The following is a 17,947-nucleotide window of genomic DNA, read 5'->3' as shown; positions in this document are numbered from 1 at the left end:
TGTGTTTATCTGCAGCGACAGCTGGCTGGAGGCGGCGGCGGGGGGGATCCGTCACTGGGCCGAGGTTGTGGGTGGTTTGGCATTCACCCAGACCCCCCACCTCTGGCTGCCGTGGATCTCTGTGCTGCCTCCGTCCGTCACAGCCGTAAATGTCTGTCCTGAGGACAACAGCCGCGGGGACGTCCACGTCCTGATTGACAACCAGGCAGCGTGTTTCTCTGTGACCCGGGTTGTACGGCAAGAGGGCCCCGTTCCTGCCAATTACGGCGCTTTGCCTTCGGCTCGCCCCCCCCCCCGACGCCACGCTGTGCAGCACAGCCCGTTAGCGGCGATGGTTCCATCATGCTAGGAGCCTGGCTGCAGTAGGAGGAAGGACAGTTCGCCCCGCGCTCTGATTCCTCTCTTAATTCTGGCAGCAGGGGCGCCCAGTAATGAATACCTGCCCCTCCAACAGGCCCACTCCTCACTCATGCGCGGCTCCGTGCGCGCTGCCCGGGCCAGCAGCTGTATCATTTCCAGTCTTCGAGGAACTTCCTCATTTTACAGCGCCACGGGGCAGGAAAACTGGATCCTCCTCCGAGGATGAACAAGGGTCAGCACAGAGGAAATTCCTTTATTTGTATTCTCAACAGCGTGTTTGTTTTTAGCCGCTCGGCTAAGAGCTAGCCATCTGTTCGCACCCTCGCCGCAGCCTTTGAAGCGCGTCTCTTAGCTACTTGCGCAGCGTCGTGTTGACATTTGACCAGAGTGCTTCTGTAATCTGTTTTTCCTGCTCGCGCTGCCTGGGAGCCGGAGCTGTATAAACACGTCCTTCCTCCGCAGGAGGTGAACGGATCACTCCTCATTACAGGAGAGCCAGAGTGATGGGAGCCGTGCAGGCTGCGGGAGAACCTGACACGGGCACCGGTTTATTCAGGTTTACTGACAAACTGGCGTGTGACAGCGGACCTGCAGGTGGGCCCGCACATGAACCAGGGCGGATAACAACCGAGTCCCCGGGAAACAACCTTGAGCTGTTAGATTTTATTCCCATGAACAGCTGTCGGCTGCTCATAAGTGCCAGCTCTGTTTGTCTTCTCACCTCGGATCAATCCCACGCTTCTCTTTGTGCTGCGATTGTGTATTGATGAAGACGTTTGACCCGTCTCGGTCTCGTCTCGCCACACCTGAGAGCGCGGTCGTGCCTGAGCGGGCGCCGGGGCATCGCGCCGGCTCCGCTTCGCACCGCTGCTCTGGCTATTGTAGCTTATGAGACATCAGACCCTGTGGGGCACCGAGACCGGGTCACCAATGATGCACGTTTACACGCCCCGCTGGGAGACCGGCGGGCTGATTCAGAGAGGGAGGCGGTCTGTGAATCTCGTTCGAGGGTCCTGCCAACCGCGGCGCTTTAATCGATGCTTCTCATTAATTCAGGACTCTGATTACTGGTCGCCGCCGTCTGTTCAAGCATCGCTTCCGCTCACCATACAGCCAAGATGCTAGTTTGTTTTTGATTCACAGTGTTAGCTTAATGCTAAAGTTGGCTCAGGACAAGGGAGGTAAAGCCCCAGTTTTTAGTTACAGCAGCAGAAGAGAATAGAACCAAGAGGGGCAGAATTATGTGATGTAAAAAAGCATCAAAAGTAATCTTGAAGAAGGAAAACATGTATTTACTGTAAGTGGATTTACTGCCCATATTGCTTTTGCATATTAACCAGGAACAAAACAGCCTCTTGATGCAAATATTTAGGGGCCAGCCTGAGGAGTGATGGGTGTTACGCTACTAAACAGGACACAGAGAACATGGAAACAGAGAATTGATCGAGACACCTGTGCAATTCCTGATTAGTCGTACTTGTTCTCCGCTGCATCGTCATCATCACCTTATAATAATCATAATTCCATAATCAGCGTGACCAAACAGCAGGGAGCAGGTCGCCTGGAAGCCTGGAATCCTTTAAAACACATGTTAGCATTGCACATGTGTGTCTGCTCTGTTTCTCTGTAGTTGGGACTTTATTCCAAGTTCTGGTTTTAAACACCACCATTCACTTTCTGCCTTATGGTTGCTGTAATACTCAGTAATTTAGGATGAATTTTTAACGATCCTTATTGGGAAAAGGGTCACAGGAGATGGTGAATCAGTGAAATGACTCAAAAAGCATAGTCCAAAAAATATGTGTCTATAATTTAAAAGAAACCCAAGTGCTAAATGACATTAGCAGCAAAAACCTTGAGTTGTATGAATACATTTAAAGGCTCAGCAGACACACTTCCAGTTCAGAGAATTTATGGAGCTTGTTGCCGTCAAGGAACACGGCGTGTTGTTTACTCCACCTCTATTTGTTGACAGTATTTACGTGCCGGCAGTCATTCTTTTCAAGCCTACGTTAGCCTTCGATAGCCTCGTGTGCTAGGATCTTTATTTACCAGAATGCCTGCATCTGGATTCATGTATGTTCGGACTGGGAGTCGAACGTAAACACTGTTAGAGATGCATTCTAGAATGGAAACAGATACGGCGAGGTGGCCAGATGCCCCCCCCTCCCCCAGCTGCTCTCTACCTGTTAAACACAGGATTTAAAGTGCACTCGGCAGGGTGCAATTATGCAGTCGGCGCTGTTCTGCCAGAGTTAAACGCAGCCTCTCTCCCCGCGCTCACTTGTCCGCTGCAGCCTGGAGGTAATTGTATCGCTGTCAGCCCTTTGTTGATGAGCTGCCGGCGTAATTGCTTTACGGTTTGACCTCTGGTTTTACTAACAGGCCGCCCGGTCAAGGGGCTGCGGCGGACCGGCGAGAGACGAAGCGCGCGGGCTTTTCTGCGGACGTGCTAGCGGTTTAGGGCGGCCGGTTGGATCCGTTTCAGTCCGGTGATGCCGGCTGTGTGTCTGGCCTCCTTCGCTCTGGATGAGGAGGGCACGTCGCTGAAGCAGCCGAGTCAATTGGATTGTATATTAATGTAGAGGGACTTGTCTTTGGCGCAGAGCGACGGTGACGGCGGCCTGGCGTGGGCCCATGCGGGCCGGTCAAGGACAGCGAGGACATGCCCGACAGGATGGAGCGCACGCTGCGTTTCACCCCGACACGCGTGACCCTCTCATTCCTCCTCCTGCGGTAGCTCAGACACACAATAATTCCGAACGATCCGCTCGTCCTGCTGCTGTAATGAATCCGTAACCTCGCCCACATTAACACAGTTCACATGTTGCTGGAGGAGACTTCCGAGTGTGTTAAACTCATTTTCAGTTGTGTTCACATTCATCCAAAGACGACGTGTGGATGAACCCGGCGGAGCGGCGCATCTTTGCAGGATTGTAGCTCCTTTGTGATGCGATTGTAAATTACCAACAGCTGCTGGATAATGAGCTCATCTTCAAAGCTAATGAAAGCTAACACGAGCCAGTTCACATCTCAGTGCCGGTATTCACCCGTTTTTGTACATCTGAGCAAGAAGAGGCGATCTGGAAGCGTTTTGCCACTTTAAAATGATATTTCTCAACAATGTGGCCACTGGTGGTTTATTTTGAGAATATTTCAACTCTTTGACTGTGTAAAAGGGACTCCGAGGACACATCAAGGCAATAATTGAAGAGCTGTTGATTCTAGGGAAAGACGTGGAAGAAAAGGTTCTGGAGGGTGTGACGTGGACACCTTTGTGTGTGTGTGACATGGAAGAACCCCAGGACTTGACCCTCCCCCCCAACAAGCAACAGGAAGGCTTCTGCAGAGGCTGGGGGGGCAGAGGAAGAGGAGAAGGGGAGGACAGAAAAGACATAAATCAGGCTGTTTGTGTAGTATATGTATATTAGGACTTTATTGAGCCTTATATATTATATATTCATTATGTCGTATATAGAATGTGTTTTATATGAAGTCGTTGGAGGGGTCGGGCTAATGTATTATGAAAGTCCTCGCAAAGATAGAAGAACAAGGATGTGTGTGGTTTTTCCCATATTGTGTGTTAGGCCACAAATGCACGTCGTGAGTGTGGGCTTTGAGGAGGGCGTGAAAATAAAAGTCAGCTTTCTGCCGAGCAGAACTGACTTTAAAAGCGGCGAACCAACTGCAGAGAGCAGTAAAGTTCACGTGTCGAAAGTGTGAAATGTGTCGTTAACGACGGCCGCTCACGCTGGACGGAGTGGAAGCGTCGCACACGTGTGTGATGGTGTGGTGCATCGCTTCCAGACTCGTGACCCCGGAGCCCTCTGAGCTTTTAGCACCAGGAACGCTTGAATCTGTTGCATTGGCGAGATTCCCTCTGCGGCGTCTGGATTCTCCTGTGCTAACCGCTAACATCTAAAGGTTACACGCCGGCGGGATGAGCCTCGGTTACTCCGCCGCAGCATTTCGAGGGGCCGTAATAAAAGCTTTTATCAAACCGTCTGATCCTGACCATGAATTTATGACTGCTGCCGAGTGTGGAAACACATTCCCGTTGTTGGAGCTGAACGGTGTGTGTGTGTGTGTGTGTGTCTGTGCTGCAGCAGTGCAGCAAATCGAAGTCTGTCACCACGACAGGCGCTAGTTCAGCGTAACGGACTTCATCGGCGACAATAAAGCGCCCGCTGGGATGAAGTGGCGCACCTGCGGCCTGAACATTCCTCTGTGTTGTGGTCAGAAAGTTGCCGCTCCAAAACAACGAGCATGTTTTGTTAAGCGGTGTTGGAGCTTCTGTCCCCGGTTGTTCTGTGTTCCAGGAGGGCGGACGTGGCTCCAGCTCTAGGTTAGCCAAGAAAACCCTCAACCAAGCATCAGCGGCTACAGGCCTCCCCCCTGCAGCGTATCCGTGGTTACAGCCAATAAGAGGCTATTACCACTCTTATAGAGCGCAGTGATACAGGCTGGCGGCATGTGTGAGGTTTCCCGCCCTCCCCTGTCAGTCAGCCGTCTGAGTGGGCTTTCTCAGGCCCAGAACCCCCCCTTCCCCCCGCAGCGTCGGCAAAATCGACTCCTCTCTCTGGTTCAGCTCGCAGCAGGACGCACTCACAAATTCGCCTGATGTGAAAAGACTTCTGAAGTCCCGCGAGTTAGTGACGAGGCGGAAACTCAGCGACGTAACCAGAGCCTTGAATTGGTTCTGAAAGGGGGGGAAAAAAACGCCCGTCATCCGCTCTGTATTGTAGAAATGGGCGACGCTTTCCGCGGACGCCCCCGTTGTGTCATTAGCGCGAGTTTATTTCTTCTTCTGCTCCTGCGATGGGAAAAAGCCGCAGGATTCTGCAGGAGGACGCCCGCTCATAGCATGTGGGCATCGTAGCAGAACGCGGGGAGCTTCCTGTGACAACACAGGGGAGGTTCCAAAGGAGATTTCTTCCATGTAAAAGCTACTTCCTGCTATGTAGCGGAGAGAAGAGTCGTGGGAGGTAAACATGTAGCATTTCAGCAGCCACTCATTTCAACATCAGCAGTCCACCATCTTCAGGCAGTGGCAATAAATGGTTGCCCCCCACCCTTTAGCTGCTTTCGACCGCTCAGAAAACAGAGGAACACGAGCTCGTCGACAGACGCCCTCTGGTGGCCGACTGCAGTAGGGTCTTGGGCCAAGGCAGTTTCTCCAGATGCCACAGATTTGAGCTTTTTTTTTTTCATACAGTGGGAGTGAGTGGCTATATCCTCCAGGTTCTACCACTACACCGTTTAGATGACTGTGTAGATTAGATTTAAGCCTATAGAACCCAGCTGCACAGAGCTGTGAAGGAACAGATTCCATGCGTGCGTGCTGGGATGGCGGCGGGAGCAGCAGCTGCAGTAAAGCGATACAGTCGGTGATGTAGCGAGAGAGCGAGTTTGACAGGCACAATAAACTGCTCAATCGGTGGCAGCCGAGCGAGCCGACGCATCAGCAGATCACACAGCAGAACAGCAGTCGAGCCGCCTGGCGTAGCGGTACCGCCATCAGAGGGGCTCCCTGAATTCCATTTCCTCTGGCATGAAGGCCCTTAAGGAACGGCTCCCAACTCGGGCGCTCAGCCCGGAAACACACAAGATTACGTCAAACCCAAGCGACCCGTTTGTAAGATACAGGTTGGGCGAGTTCAATAAAGTCCAATGAGTCCGCTCGCTGATGCGCTGCACCTCTAAACGCCAACAACGGCCGTGTGCTACCACGGTCTGGGATGTTGAGAGGAAATGAATCCCAGCGAATATTTAAATGTTTAATCGCTCCTTGAAATCGACTGATTAATAAATCAGATCCCCTCTAATAGAGGATCTTGGGTGTTTTGGATTCTGTTGAAGGAGCAGCAGGCAAATGGAATTCAAAAGGTCCTGCAATGGTTTAGAGAATAAGCTAATATTTGGAATCCCTCCTCGCCGCCGGCGTTTCAGGTTTGGCCAGATGTTGAAGAGAAAATACAGAAATGTAAATAAACGCTGGTTGTGGGAAACATTTAATAAAGTCGACGTCTTTGTCTTCCCTGCAGTTTGAAATGTTTGTGGGGGCTGTTAAACAGATGTTAAGCTGGTGTTTATTGTTTTGCCGCCCCCCCCCCCCCCTCCTCCCAGTTATCGCTGCAGCCCCCCCGTTTCTCCCCACTCAGCACTCACGGGCCAGATGGCGTCACTCCAGGAGCCAATTGAAGCCCCGCACATGTGCACAAGATGGAACAATTACACAAACGCTCACGGCGGCGTCCCGCACATTAGCTGCGTCGCGACTCTGCCGTCGTTTACCGTACGTGAAATGCGCACGTGGACGCACATTTACACAAACGTTTGCGTACCACCTGTGCAACCACGGGAATTCTAGACTGTTTGTTGAGTCACTAATGCTCACAGCGAGTAAAGGCTTTCAGCGCACGTTCACATGTACGCAAAAATAAGTTCCATGTCGGGCGACGGGCTAGCGCCGAAACCGTAGAGCCGAATGACGTCAGAGCAGGATGAGGAACCACTGGAAGTGAGCCGGGTACCCAAAAGGCAGGTTGAGGAGGCATTTTGGTTCCAGTTTACCCAGGAAAATCTGAATTTGATATCAAACCAAGTTAGTTTTTAAAGATTCTGTAAAAAAAAAAAAAAAAGGGTCATGATCAGAGTCACCACCATCACTGATGACATTCCCATCATTCAAACTGAGAGAGAGAGATAGAGAGACAGAGAGAGAGAGAATATTGTCAATGAACACAGATGTTGTCACACGTAACACGCCGCACACAGGTGGCGTTGACCGCTCCGGTGGGATGGATGGACCCTGTAACCATCGAGTCACCTGAAGGGGAAAATCCTCCACGTTGCTCAACAAAAGTTGGAAAGGATGCACTCGGTTTAATCCTCACGCCAGCGAATTACCCAACAGTGATCAGCGTAAAAATGTGTTTGCTGCTGTTCACACGCTGATAAGCTTGTTGGCACGCAGGGCGACCGACCGTCTGGTTATACGCCTGGAGTGAGTCACAGGCCGGGTAAATAAACATATGTCGCTAGTTAATCAAAAGTGAGTTTGATGCTGCTCAAAGTTTGGGCATCAGAGGAAGCGCGCTCGCCCGGCGTCTCTGTGGAGTTTCGCACGAGCACGAGCGTAAGAGCTAGCGAGCACCACGCTGATTAAATCAATCCAGCCTAAATCATGACAAGGCAGAGTGATTTATCCCACATGCCAGCAGCCAGAGGCCAAGCGGCGATAAATCTGCTCAGGCACAGCTTTGGAAGCACAAAACGCTGTTTGAAGTAGTGCAACAAATGCCGCTGCTGCGCTTTACATAAAAGAACCAAAGAAAACCTTTAATCACAGCGAGGACGATTCCAGTCGGATCGTATTCTCGACTCGAGGGGACACGAATTCAGGGACGAGAAATGTTTCCAGTAAAAGAAGTCAAACAGGTTAAACTCAGGATGCTAGTGCTACAGATGCTACTTGATACGTGCTACAGACAGGAAGTCACAGTGGCATTGAGCGAGCGAGCGAGCAGGACACATCAACCTGCGGGTGACCTTTTGAGCCTTCACCCGTTATAAAAGAGTGAAGCACAAAAGCCACTTTACCCTCCGGATGATTTTACGCAGCTGAGCTGTTGGTTGTGAAGCACTTTTACAGCGAAATCCAGTCGATTTCTTACCCGGTGAAGTGGATTCAGAGAATATTTGCTCATAATTCATCTGCCCCCGTCTCCCCAGGCTGCGTCTCCAAGACTCTTTGCCTCCTGGTTTATGCGAGCAGCTTCAGGGCTGCCGACGTCCCCGAGAGCCCAACGCATAAAGCTTCTTCTGGGAGCCGAGCGTGCTTTCATGGTGGTCCGCTTTACAGTGGAAACCCTGCACGCTAGCGTCGGCTGTAAGGAAACCTGTGTTACGCACGCGCAACCTCCCCCCCCCCCCCCCCCCTCCCATGCTGCGTGGAACGGCAACAGAGCTCTCCCGTACTGTTGCCAGGGTAACATGGTCAAGTCATACCAGTCTCACAGACTCTTGTTTGAGGCTAAACCCCAAATCTCCGCTCATTTTGACAATCCTCCGGTCCCAGAAAATCGACAGATTGTTTAATCCGTAGTCTTGTTTCTCCCTGTTTGACACGGAAATTTCAAATATTTGACAATCAAATTATAGATGGAGGCTCGTTCCGGTGACCCCCCCCTAAAAATCACTCGTTAGCTCATCTAAAACACTCAATCAGTTCATCATGGAACCCTGAACAAGTGGGAAGTGGAGGCTCTGGCACAGTTCTGGAGTGGAGGTGAGAACATCCCGGTGGTGTCGCCACCAGAAGACTCAACCCTCTCACATCAGAGAAGCATTTCCTTTGTACGCCGTTAATACAGCTCTGTGATAAGGCTGCTCCATTATGGGATGAAATCATTTAGCGATCCTTTCATACAGAGCGTGGACGCTTCAGGCAGTTGGCATATGGAAGTGATGTCACACACAAGCTGCTGCTGGCAGACGCGGCGCCGGATTAGCCTTTTCCTCCCGATTATAGATACAGAGAGAGTGGAAAGTCAGCGAGAGGACGCTGGACAGTGGAAACAAGGTCAGTCGGTGGTTGGAGACGACCGTGGCCTTGTGACACCTCGGAGACATTGACTTGATTTTCCGTGTCCTATGATGATTTTAAATTTGACCTTGTTTTTAAACCGGTTTCGATGCTCATGCGGATTTTTTCATCCCTAGTGTTTGTTTCCACTGTCAAATTAAATCAAATCAAATCAATCTTTATTTATATAGCGTCTTTTACAATCAAAATTGTTTCAAGGTGCTTTCCAGAATCCCAGGGCCTGACCCCAGACAAGCAACAGTGGCAAGGAAAAACTCCCCTTTAACAGGAAGAAACCTTGAGCAGGACCAGGCTCATGTAGGGGGACCCACCTACTGATGGGGGGCTGGGTAGAGAGAGAGGAGAGGAGAGGAGAGGAGAGGAGAGGAGAGGAGAGGAGAGGAGAGGAGAGGAGAGGCACAGAAAAACACACAAAAATACACTATTTATACAGCAGGTCAGCGGGGTCGGAGGTCATCGTGCAGCTCCGAGGGTGGCGTGCTTGTGCTTGTTTTCAATGAGCTTTATAAATAAAGTTAGATCGGAGAACAAATGAAGGTGGAAATATCCAGTGTCAATATAAGAGTAGCTTGACCCCCAACAGCGACCTTTTGTCCCGTTTATCGCCTCACAAACGTGTTGTTTTTCGCGAAGGCGGTCCTGAGATGAGGGAAACTGCGTGCGTGTGTCGCTGTGTGAGCAGCTATGGAGGACACAGCCAGTCGCGGCAGCTGCAGGATTTGGGTGGTTTGATGGCAGCAGCGCCACAGATCCGTCAGTTTACATGAGTCACGAGCGGATGATCTCTGCACGTCCCTCCAGGATGCTGTTTTTGTGACACAAATAACTGCTGAGCTTTATTTAACCGTTTAAAATATGGCAGAACGGGTCAGGGAGGAGCAGAGACGGCAGAGACCTGAGCAAAGGTCAGATCTGGGAAATGACGGATGCTAATCTCTTATTGGACTCGGTCCGAGTAAAGAGGATGCTGCTTGTTTTGCTACATAGATTTAAAAGCCACGCGTTGCCATGGTTTCAACCCTGGCTAAATGAACCAGACATCAATCACGTCCCCTCCCCACAGGCCAGCATAACTGCACATTTGTGTGTTAATAATTGATTAAACCACTCAACAGCAGCAGCAAACTAAAGCAGAAATTTCGTCCTCTGGTTGTTTTTATGTTATTATTGATGGTTATTGGCTGAATGTCCTTTTAACACCTCTTTGAGTCTCTGCAGGTGATGAATTACCTGACAAGTGTGTGCTAATAGACTCACGAGGCCTTTGCTCGCAGCTTTGTGAACTGATGTGTTATTCTTTGAGCTGATGTGATGACATTCAATCTCTTGTGCGCAGAGTGTCCTTGAGAATATAAGAGAAGGTGTTTGGATTCCCTTTTGATGCCGGAATCCCATTGAAGCACAGGATCCTTGCACTTGTTAATGCGCCACTCAGTATTGTAGAGTTTAAACGCAGACCTTCGCCAGGATATCTGCCTTTTAAACCGCACAAACGCACGTTTTGTCTCCAGGTTGCTGTTACAGCAGGTACAGCACAGGTATGCTAACGGCTAGCCGGTCTGGGTTTATTCCAAGAACAGAGATTAACCTTTTATGTGATATTCTAGTCATTTAGTTGCTAAAAAGAACACCTCTGGCAGGTCTTTTCCTCCATGTGTGCTCCAGTAAAAGGCTTCCCCAAAGAATTAGACACCTTTTCATAGTTCCAGTGTCTGGTGATCTGGTCTTGTAATGTAGTTATAATATATATTATATTATTATTTAGGTGTGTAGCCATATCCAGCTGCTAGTTTGAATGACTCTCTTAACCGGAGTCTGATGTGGTACATAAACTCTGTTTTTGGGAATTATTTCAGCCCCCAATTCGTCTTAAATTTGCTGAAGTTGCCTCAGAAACCTCCGTTTATGGGGCATAATCAAAGTAGAAAAAGACACCGAGAGGCACCTGGAACAAAGTTAAAGTTCGGCCATTTTAAGCTGTGAGCTTCGAAGGCAAAAGATAAAAACAATGTCCGCATCTCACCTCCCCGTGGGGTGGAAGCAGCTTTAGAAGACACAGAGCGTGGCGTTGTTCAGTGGCGGAGCTGGTTTTTTCCCTCTGCAGTTCAGACGGAGCATGTGTTCCGGCAGGGTTGGGAATTGCAGCAACATTTTTGCTCCGGTGCTCAATGTAGCATAAAATAATTTATGAGGCAGCTCCTGGAACATTTGTGTTTTCAGGATCTGTGACCTCTCTGGTTAATTCCAAGAGCATCCCAGGCTGCGTCCACCTCTTATTTTCCTTCCTGGTTCATGCGAGGCCTTCTGTCAGGTATGATGTCATTCATTAGCCGTTGCGGGGTGTGTTAGCCATCTGCTAACCTCCCACCCTCGGAGCCAATAATTTGATTGTTCATTTGCAGCGCTGAGCTGCCTGCAGTTTCCCCCGGCTGTGAACAGATGTTGCGACGTGAACCAGCGGCCCTCGGCCTTGAACCCCACGCTGCTTGGATCAGCGGTGTGCTGTCCTGCGTCATTCTGATGTACTGTAACGGCCACCGAGTGTCGCCAGCGCCGTTCGGGCCCGAAGAGATGTGAAGGCAACAGACGCCCAGACGGCCGACACAGCGCGGCACAAAGAGGCAGCCTGGCAGCCATTTCTCCACAGATGTGGGTCTGCATGAGGGTTTTGTGCTCCACCACATTGTCTCCTGTCTTCCCCTTAGCCTCAGAGCTCAGTTGGACCTCGGCGCCGTCATCTTACAGTGTCACATTGTGATTTTTAAGCCTTCTCGTCTGTGGGAACGTTGGCGGTTGTGGATTCTGCGCTGTTGAAATGTCTGAAACGTTCAGCTGCAAAGAGCTTAACAGACCTCTTTATGAATGAGCTCTAATACCTTCATTTAAACCTCGTTTGTTTCATTTCCTTCAGGGAGAACGTGTCAGCGTCGGCTGCTTATTTGCACTTCCAGACGCAGTATTTAATAGGATGTGTTGAAGACTTCAAGATATCTGGAAAATATAATTAAAAACCTCCTGCTACTTTCAAAGCCACATTGGATTCAACTGATTTTATTCAGCAGTTGCAAATCTTTGCCTTTCTTTCATCAGCAAGTAGCATTTGGCCTCTTTCAGTGCCCTGAAAAGCAGATTTTTGGAGTGCAATGTTGCCACCCAAAATGGAGAACTATCGCTCGTTCTGTGGATGCTGTTTACGGTATTCACGAGGTCAGCTGAGGGGAAAAGAAATCAAAAGAAAAGCAAAAACCAGTGAATGAGACCCTCAAGTGTCCCAGTAAACAAACGGATCTTCGCAGGCAGCAGCCGGAGCGTTCAGAGGAATGATGTATTAGAGAGGAAGTCGCTCTGTGTAAACGTTGAGCAACAGTTTTCCTCCAATGTCTATTAAAGCAGCACTTCATATCGTAAGCTCATTATATCTGAGCCATAAAGTGATTATGGGCTTCAGGAAGGCATTGTTCTGCTGGTGACAGGATTAAAGATGACTTTAGAGGGAGAAAGGGAAGAGCGGCGTTTGCTTGTTTTGTACGAGCCGGCAGCGATTCGGGGCTGCGTGCTTGACTCTCCGCCAGCTGCGGCGCCCCCTCCCTCCATTCTTTTACACATTACACTCTGTCTATCCAGCTCCTTATCTGTCAGCTTTGTTTGTGTTCAGAAGCCGCTCGACGTGTCCTTCATCTCAGGCTTGTCATCACCTGGTATACAATTGTTTCAAAGGTTTGAAGCGAGTCCTTGAGACGCCGACGGCAGTAAATCTCACTTGGCAGCCCGGCAGTGTGTCGAGCCTCTTTCTCTCTGTATTACCCGTATTTGTCTTCTGAAAAATGTCTGTGACGGCTGCGCGGAACCGTTTAGGCGCCATCATTCACAGCTCGGTGAATCTGCATCAGTTTGTTTCTCACGGCGACGTTTTGAATCATCGTTTGTGTCCTCCATGAGCGCTCCTCTGCACATGCTATGATGCTCGCAGGGGAAGGGGCTGTTTTGGGTTTTAGGTCGTTTCTTGCGCGCCGATTTCATTTCGTTCTATGAGCCGAACACGATGGATGAGACGACAGAAATCCCAGCAGATTCCAGAGATCTTGAGCAAATTGTGGTCTGTGGCGCTCCGCCGTTCGAAGCGAGTCCGTGCTCCACACCGGGGAGCTGCCTCACGGTCCCACAGTCATCAGACAAACGACCGTGACGTCTGTGTTGGTCATGTCTGCATCTCCACAGCCCGGAGACGGCAGTAATTTTATTACCGTCTGCTTTTCTAATGCGCTCTGTTCTCATCCCCGCAGAAGAAGAGCGGAGTCGTGAAGGCGCAGGAGAAGAAGGAGAGGTGGAAGGAGAAGAAGGTGGCCAAGCGGCAGAAGACGGAGGCCCAGGAGGAGGAGGAGGAAGAGGAGAACGTCCAGCCTGTGGTGGACCCCCTGGAGAATGGCTTCCTTCACCACGCCGAGCGCGAGCAGGAGCGGATGAACGAGAGGCTGCTGAAGAAGACCTACTCCAAGAAGAACAAAATGGTCAGTGCGTGTCCGTTGTGTTGAATCATTCGTCTCCGTAAAAAAATGGGAAAAAAAACAGCCGAAAAGACACTTTTTGGTGGCGTGTGACAGCTGAGGCCCAGTCGTTTTAAAGCAGAGGAGCGTTCTGAACGTCTCCTTGCGTCCGTGTCAGACGTGACTTATTCTTGCAGCGGCGGGGGGCTCTGCGCCGCTGCGCTTCTCATCGCTTCAGCCCTCTTTGTCAGGGCTGCATTGAATCAAATCGCACCGTTCCGTAGCGGATAAAAACCATTTAGTTGGAATACCGGCACTCGCCCTGGAGAGCTGTCACAGGGATATTTTAGATCAGCCTTAATCTGACTTTTTATTGCTCCAGCCAGCTTAAAGTGATGTTTTCTGTAATAAAGTTCGCTACCAGACTTTAAGAAGGTGTGCAACGGGAGCCGGAAGTGTTTATTCCGCGCTAAGAAGCCGTTGCTATATGCTGTCTTTTGGTTAGTTTTATCCCTCTGCTCTATTTTTGTTTTCCTTCCTGACTGCAAAAGTGGATTTCTGTTTGTTTATGCAGATTGAGGAGTGTCAATATCCCATTCAAGCACAGCGCTGAGTCCACAGACTGCAAGTCTGTCCCAGTGAGATAACCCATCTATGTGTTAACAGTTTGTTTAAATGGGCGGATGTTTTTACACTCCTGTCCGAGGCCAAGATCCACCAAAGAGCTGTTGAGGATAAGAGGGGAAATGTAGTCAGGAAGCCAAACTAAATAATGAGGCGACGCAGCCAGGAGGCCTCCTCCACTGACAAAAATATCGGTCCAAGATAAGATTTCCTGAGGAAGTTAACATGGCTGAAAATGAGTTTGGCTTTGATGTTTGGTTTAAGATGGAGCCTGAGCTGGTGCTTGTTGCCCGCCCGTCACTGCCGTGTGACACAATTATGGCTGAACAGCTTTCCGCTTCTAATGCGACTTCCTGTCGTGTAGAAACCGGGATCCATAAAGTCATCAGAAGATTTACAACTCGGGTTTACAGGATTTAACAAACCTCCGAATGATATAACTCGGATATCTTCATTTTACACCTGTTTTAATCTGTGTCTCTCTGACGTAAACACCTTATTGTCTTTTTCAATGGGAACGCGCGACTGAAATGTCTGTGGGAAGGTGGAACGTCCTCCGTGTGCTCACAATTCAACTGCAAATCCCAATTCCCAAAGACGTTTGTATTGTTTTGACAAGGAACAGCGATGGTGTGTTCACAGGCTGTGGGGAAACTCAGCGCAGATAAATCCAATGACACAAACATGTTCCCTCACTGGTGAATTATAGATAACACAATGAAAAATGAAAATAAATAAACACTGAGACGGCTGAATGGATCCCCGCAGAATGAATTAAGGCCACACAAGAACTCGGTGTGGATATTTGCCGGTTTATTGCGGATCTTAGCGGGTAGCTGCCAACGCAAACAACTTTGTTTTCCATTTACTTTGCTGACAAATGCAGGCACATGTTCCCTGATTATTGTCTTATGTAACTTGCTTTAGTCCAGTCCTCCCTTTGTGGGTTCTGGTGGCACTCGCTCAGCCCGTCCTGTCCATTCTGGAGCCGCCTTCCCGACAGCTAAAGCAAATAATGGACAATATTTAGAAGATGTTCAGATTGTTTCTTCAGTTCAATGACGCGGCCATAAAATCCAAGTGTCGCCCATCCCCGCGTACCGAAAATGCTCGTTTCCAGATGGATGGCGCTTTGATCATGGGCTCTGTGCGTGTATGTGTGTAAGAGTGTGTGTGTTGGCCACAGAGCACCTTGGCAACAGTGCCCTCAGCCTCTCCGGCTTCCTGTTGTCTGCCGTCCTTCTCTTTGCCGGTAAGTCAGCACGCTGATGAAGATGTGCACGTTTGCTCCCGCACCTTTAGCCCCACAAACGTGAAGCAGACGGACACACATGCGCACAAAAAAACAAACGAAGCAAACGAGGCCGCCGTCTGGACGGTAAAGTCGGGGGGTTTTTAGAGGTGTTTCTCTTTTCACACACTGACTTTGCAGATCTAAAACCGGACAGAAGCGTGTTTTACACCTATATTTCTGTCAGAGGAGCCTCCCTGCTCTGGCGGGGTAAACCGTCAGTCCCCCCCCCCCCCCCCCGGTTGCCCGGAGACAGGAGCTGCTGTGTCTGAACAGTTTGTCACACTCTTGATCTAATTATGGGACTCGACAGTACTTCAGGAGCGGTCCAGCTAAATATGTGTTGGTGTGACGCATCCCTCCGAGTCACGCTTGTTCAGAAATGTCACACACACACACACACGTATCAAAGGTAAAGCCCTCTCCTCTGTACAGCAGAAACATCCAGCATCTTTGCTGCAGCTCCAAGGCTCCATCCGGATTATTCCCTCTTCCCAGTATCCGGGTGTGTGGAGGCGGCAGATCTGCTGCAGCGTGAGGAGACGGTGACCACGAGCTCGGAGGCGTACACAGACGGGCCGATGCGCCCGTGCCCATCAGTGGCAGCGCTCTTGGGAGGATGATGAGGATGATGGTGGGTTAGTTGTTATCAGTGATGCCACGAAGGTGCCTGAGCAGAAAGCTTCCGGGTCCTGATATCCCCCAGAATCCTCTTCTCCGACCTCAGCTGGGAAAGGCTCCGGGCTGCAGTTGAGTGCAGTTGACTGGTTCTAATCCTTTTTAGTTTGAGCAGAGAGTTTTCATTTGAATGCGGCTTTGGTTTAGACCATTTATTTTGTTATCGACTATTGTTTAAGGGGCTCCCTGAAATTTGGACCATTTAAGCCGCAGACTGAGAAGCTTGTAGGTGGTAATGTGATAGCACAAGGTCTTTAGCCCTCAGGTTAAGGCTGCACTCTAACAAAGAGTATTATTAGACAAATAGATGATTAGTTACACGGCAGAGGTGTCATGCCTGTGTGTGCGAGTGTGTGTGTGTGTGTGCACTGAGGACAAAGACAGATGAGTGACTCCTTAATCAAGCTTGTCAGATCAATTAGCTGCATGTAATATGAACATGTACCTCCGATCATGTGGCAGATAATTGTCCTTACACATCAGACACGTTAGCCGATAAATGACTTTATTCATAACCCCCCTCTGCCCACACACACACACACACACACAGTTAGTTCCTGGCCTTTTCAGTCTAATCTCCTCCATTAAAGGTTTGGAAGGTTGAGCTGCAGATGGTTTTCTGGATCTGCCAGGTGTCTTTTTTCTCTGATACTAGAACTACAATCACGCATAAAAGGAGGAGTATGGCTTACATCACCAGTCTGCCCTGCAGCTGCGCCACTGGTTTTAACCAGTAACCTTATACACACACACACACACACACACACATGCTGTGTGGTTAATGTGGTGCAATCCTGGACGGGAGTGAAAGGTCTTTTCTAAATAAAAGATGCCTTTTCCCTTGAGTCTGTAGCAACAAACAATAGAGATATGAAATGCAAAAGATTAAATGTGTGTATTTTGGGATTTCTCAGCTTCAATTGCAGCTGCAGTTTAACATATAGTTTAGTTTCACTGGAGCAGAGTAAAGCTGGCTAATTAGCTCTGATCAGACAGCGGATGTCTGAAAATCTCATAAATGTTGCAGTTAAACACTTCATAAATACTTAGATTAAAAACATGCCCGGACATGAGATGTGTTTTAATCACCGCACACAGCTCAAATTAGCACGCAAATCATTTTTTGTCATATAATTGAGAAGGAGGAGGATTTATTCCTGATAAGAAGAGCAAATGACAGCCAGGATGGGGCCAATATTGAAAAAGGGACACACTTATTCCGAAGTTTGTGGAGGCGCGCAGACGTCTTCACTCACGCCGTGCTTGAGCGTGTGTGTGTGTGTTTTAAGTTTCCTACATGCCGTCTATTTTTGCTCAGCAGACAGTCTGACCACAGTGAGTTTATTGTAAGGAGCCAGAGCTGGTCCCCCTGGAGTTCCACTGGAGCTGGTGCTGTTGACATTGCCCAACAAGTTAAAGGAAGGCTGGGAAAGGACGAGGACACAGTCTCACCAGTGTCGGGGCGGGGGGGTCTCCTTGGACATTTTGGAAATGAGTCCAAATGCTGTCATTGACCCAGTAAACTCAGACTGGGGGGAAGCATCACTGCTGTCATAAACGGTGTTCCTGGGGGTGGATCAAAGACCCGGCGGTGACAGATGTGACCCGCGGGAGCGATTCCGACACGCCGGATTTCAGTGGGAAAACCTGCGGTAAAATTACCTCCAAGTATATTTAGCCCTCGCAGGATTGGCTCCCCAGCATCCATCACCCGTCCGCCTCCCCCTGCCTCCCGACCACTTAGGCGAGCAGAGAGAGCCCAAAATAGAAGCTGAAAGAGAGGGAAGAGACTCGCCCGAGCCGGACAGCCCCTGCCCCCGCTGTGCCTACCCAGGTGAATATTGCACGGGACAGTGCACAGTGATTAATGTCTGACCATGTACGGTGCTTGGCTGGGGCACA

General features: G+C 49.7%; 1 protein-coding gene across 1 annotated transcript in view; it reads left to right on the top strand.

Moving 5' to 3' along the window:
- The window catches only part of fbrsl1 (fibrosin-like 1), a 205,066-nt gene that overhangs the window by 34,430 nt on the left and 152,689 nt on the right, over window positions 1-17,947 (top strand). Inside the window, 1 exon segment of the mRNA XM_057034300.1 lies at window positions 13,252-13,476. Coding sequence (XP_056890280.1) covers window positions 13,252-13,476 — 225 coding nt within the window.

Source organism: Takifugu flavidus, chromosome 5 (genome assembly GCF_003711565.1).
Source record: "Takifugu flavidus isolate HTHZ2018 chromosome 5, ASM371156v2, whole genome shotgun sequence".
NCBI classification, from domain to species: Eukaryota; Metazoa; Chordata; class Actinopteri; order Tetraodontiformes; family Tetraodontidae; genus Takifugu; species Takifugu flavidus.
Note: the sequence above shows the minus strand (reverse complement) of the source record. Positions and strands in the feature narration are given on the sequence as shown.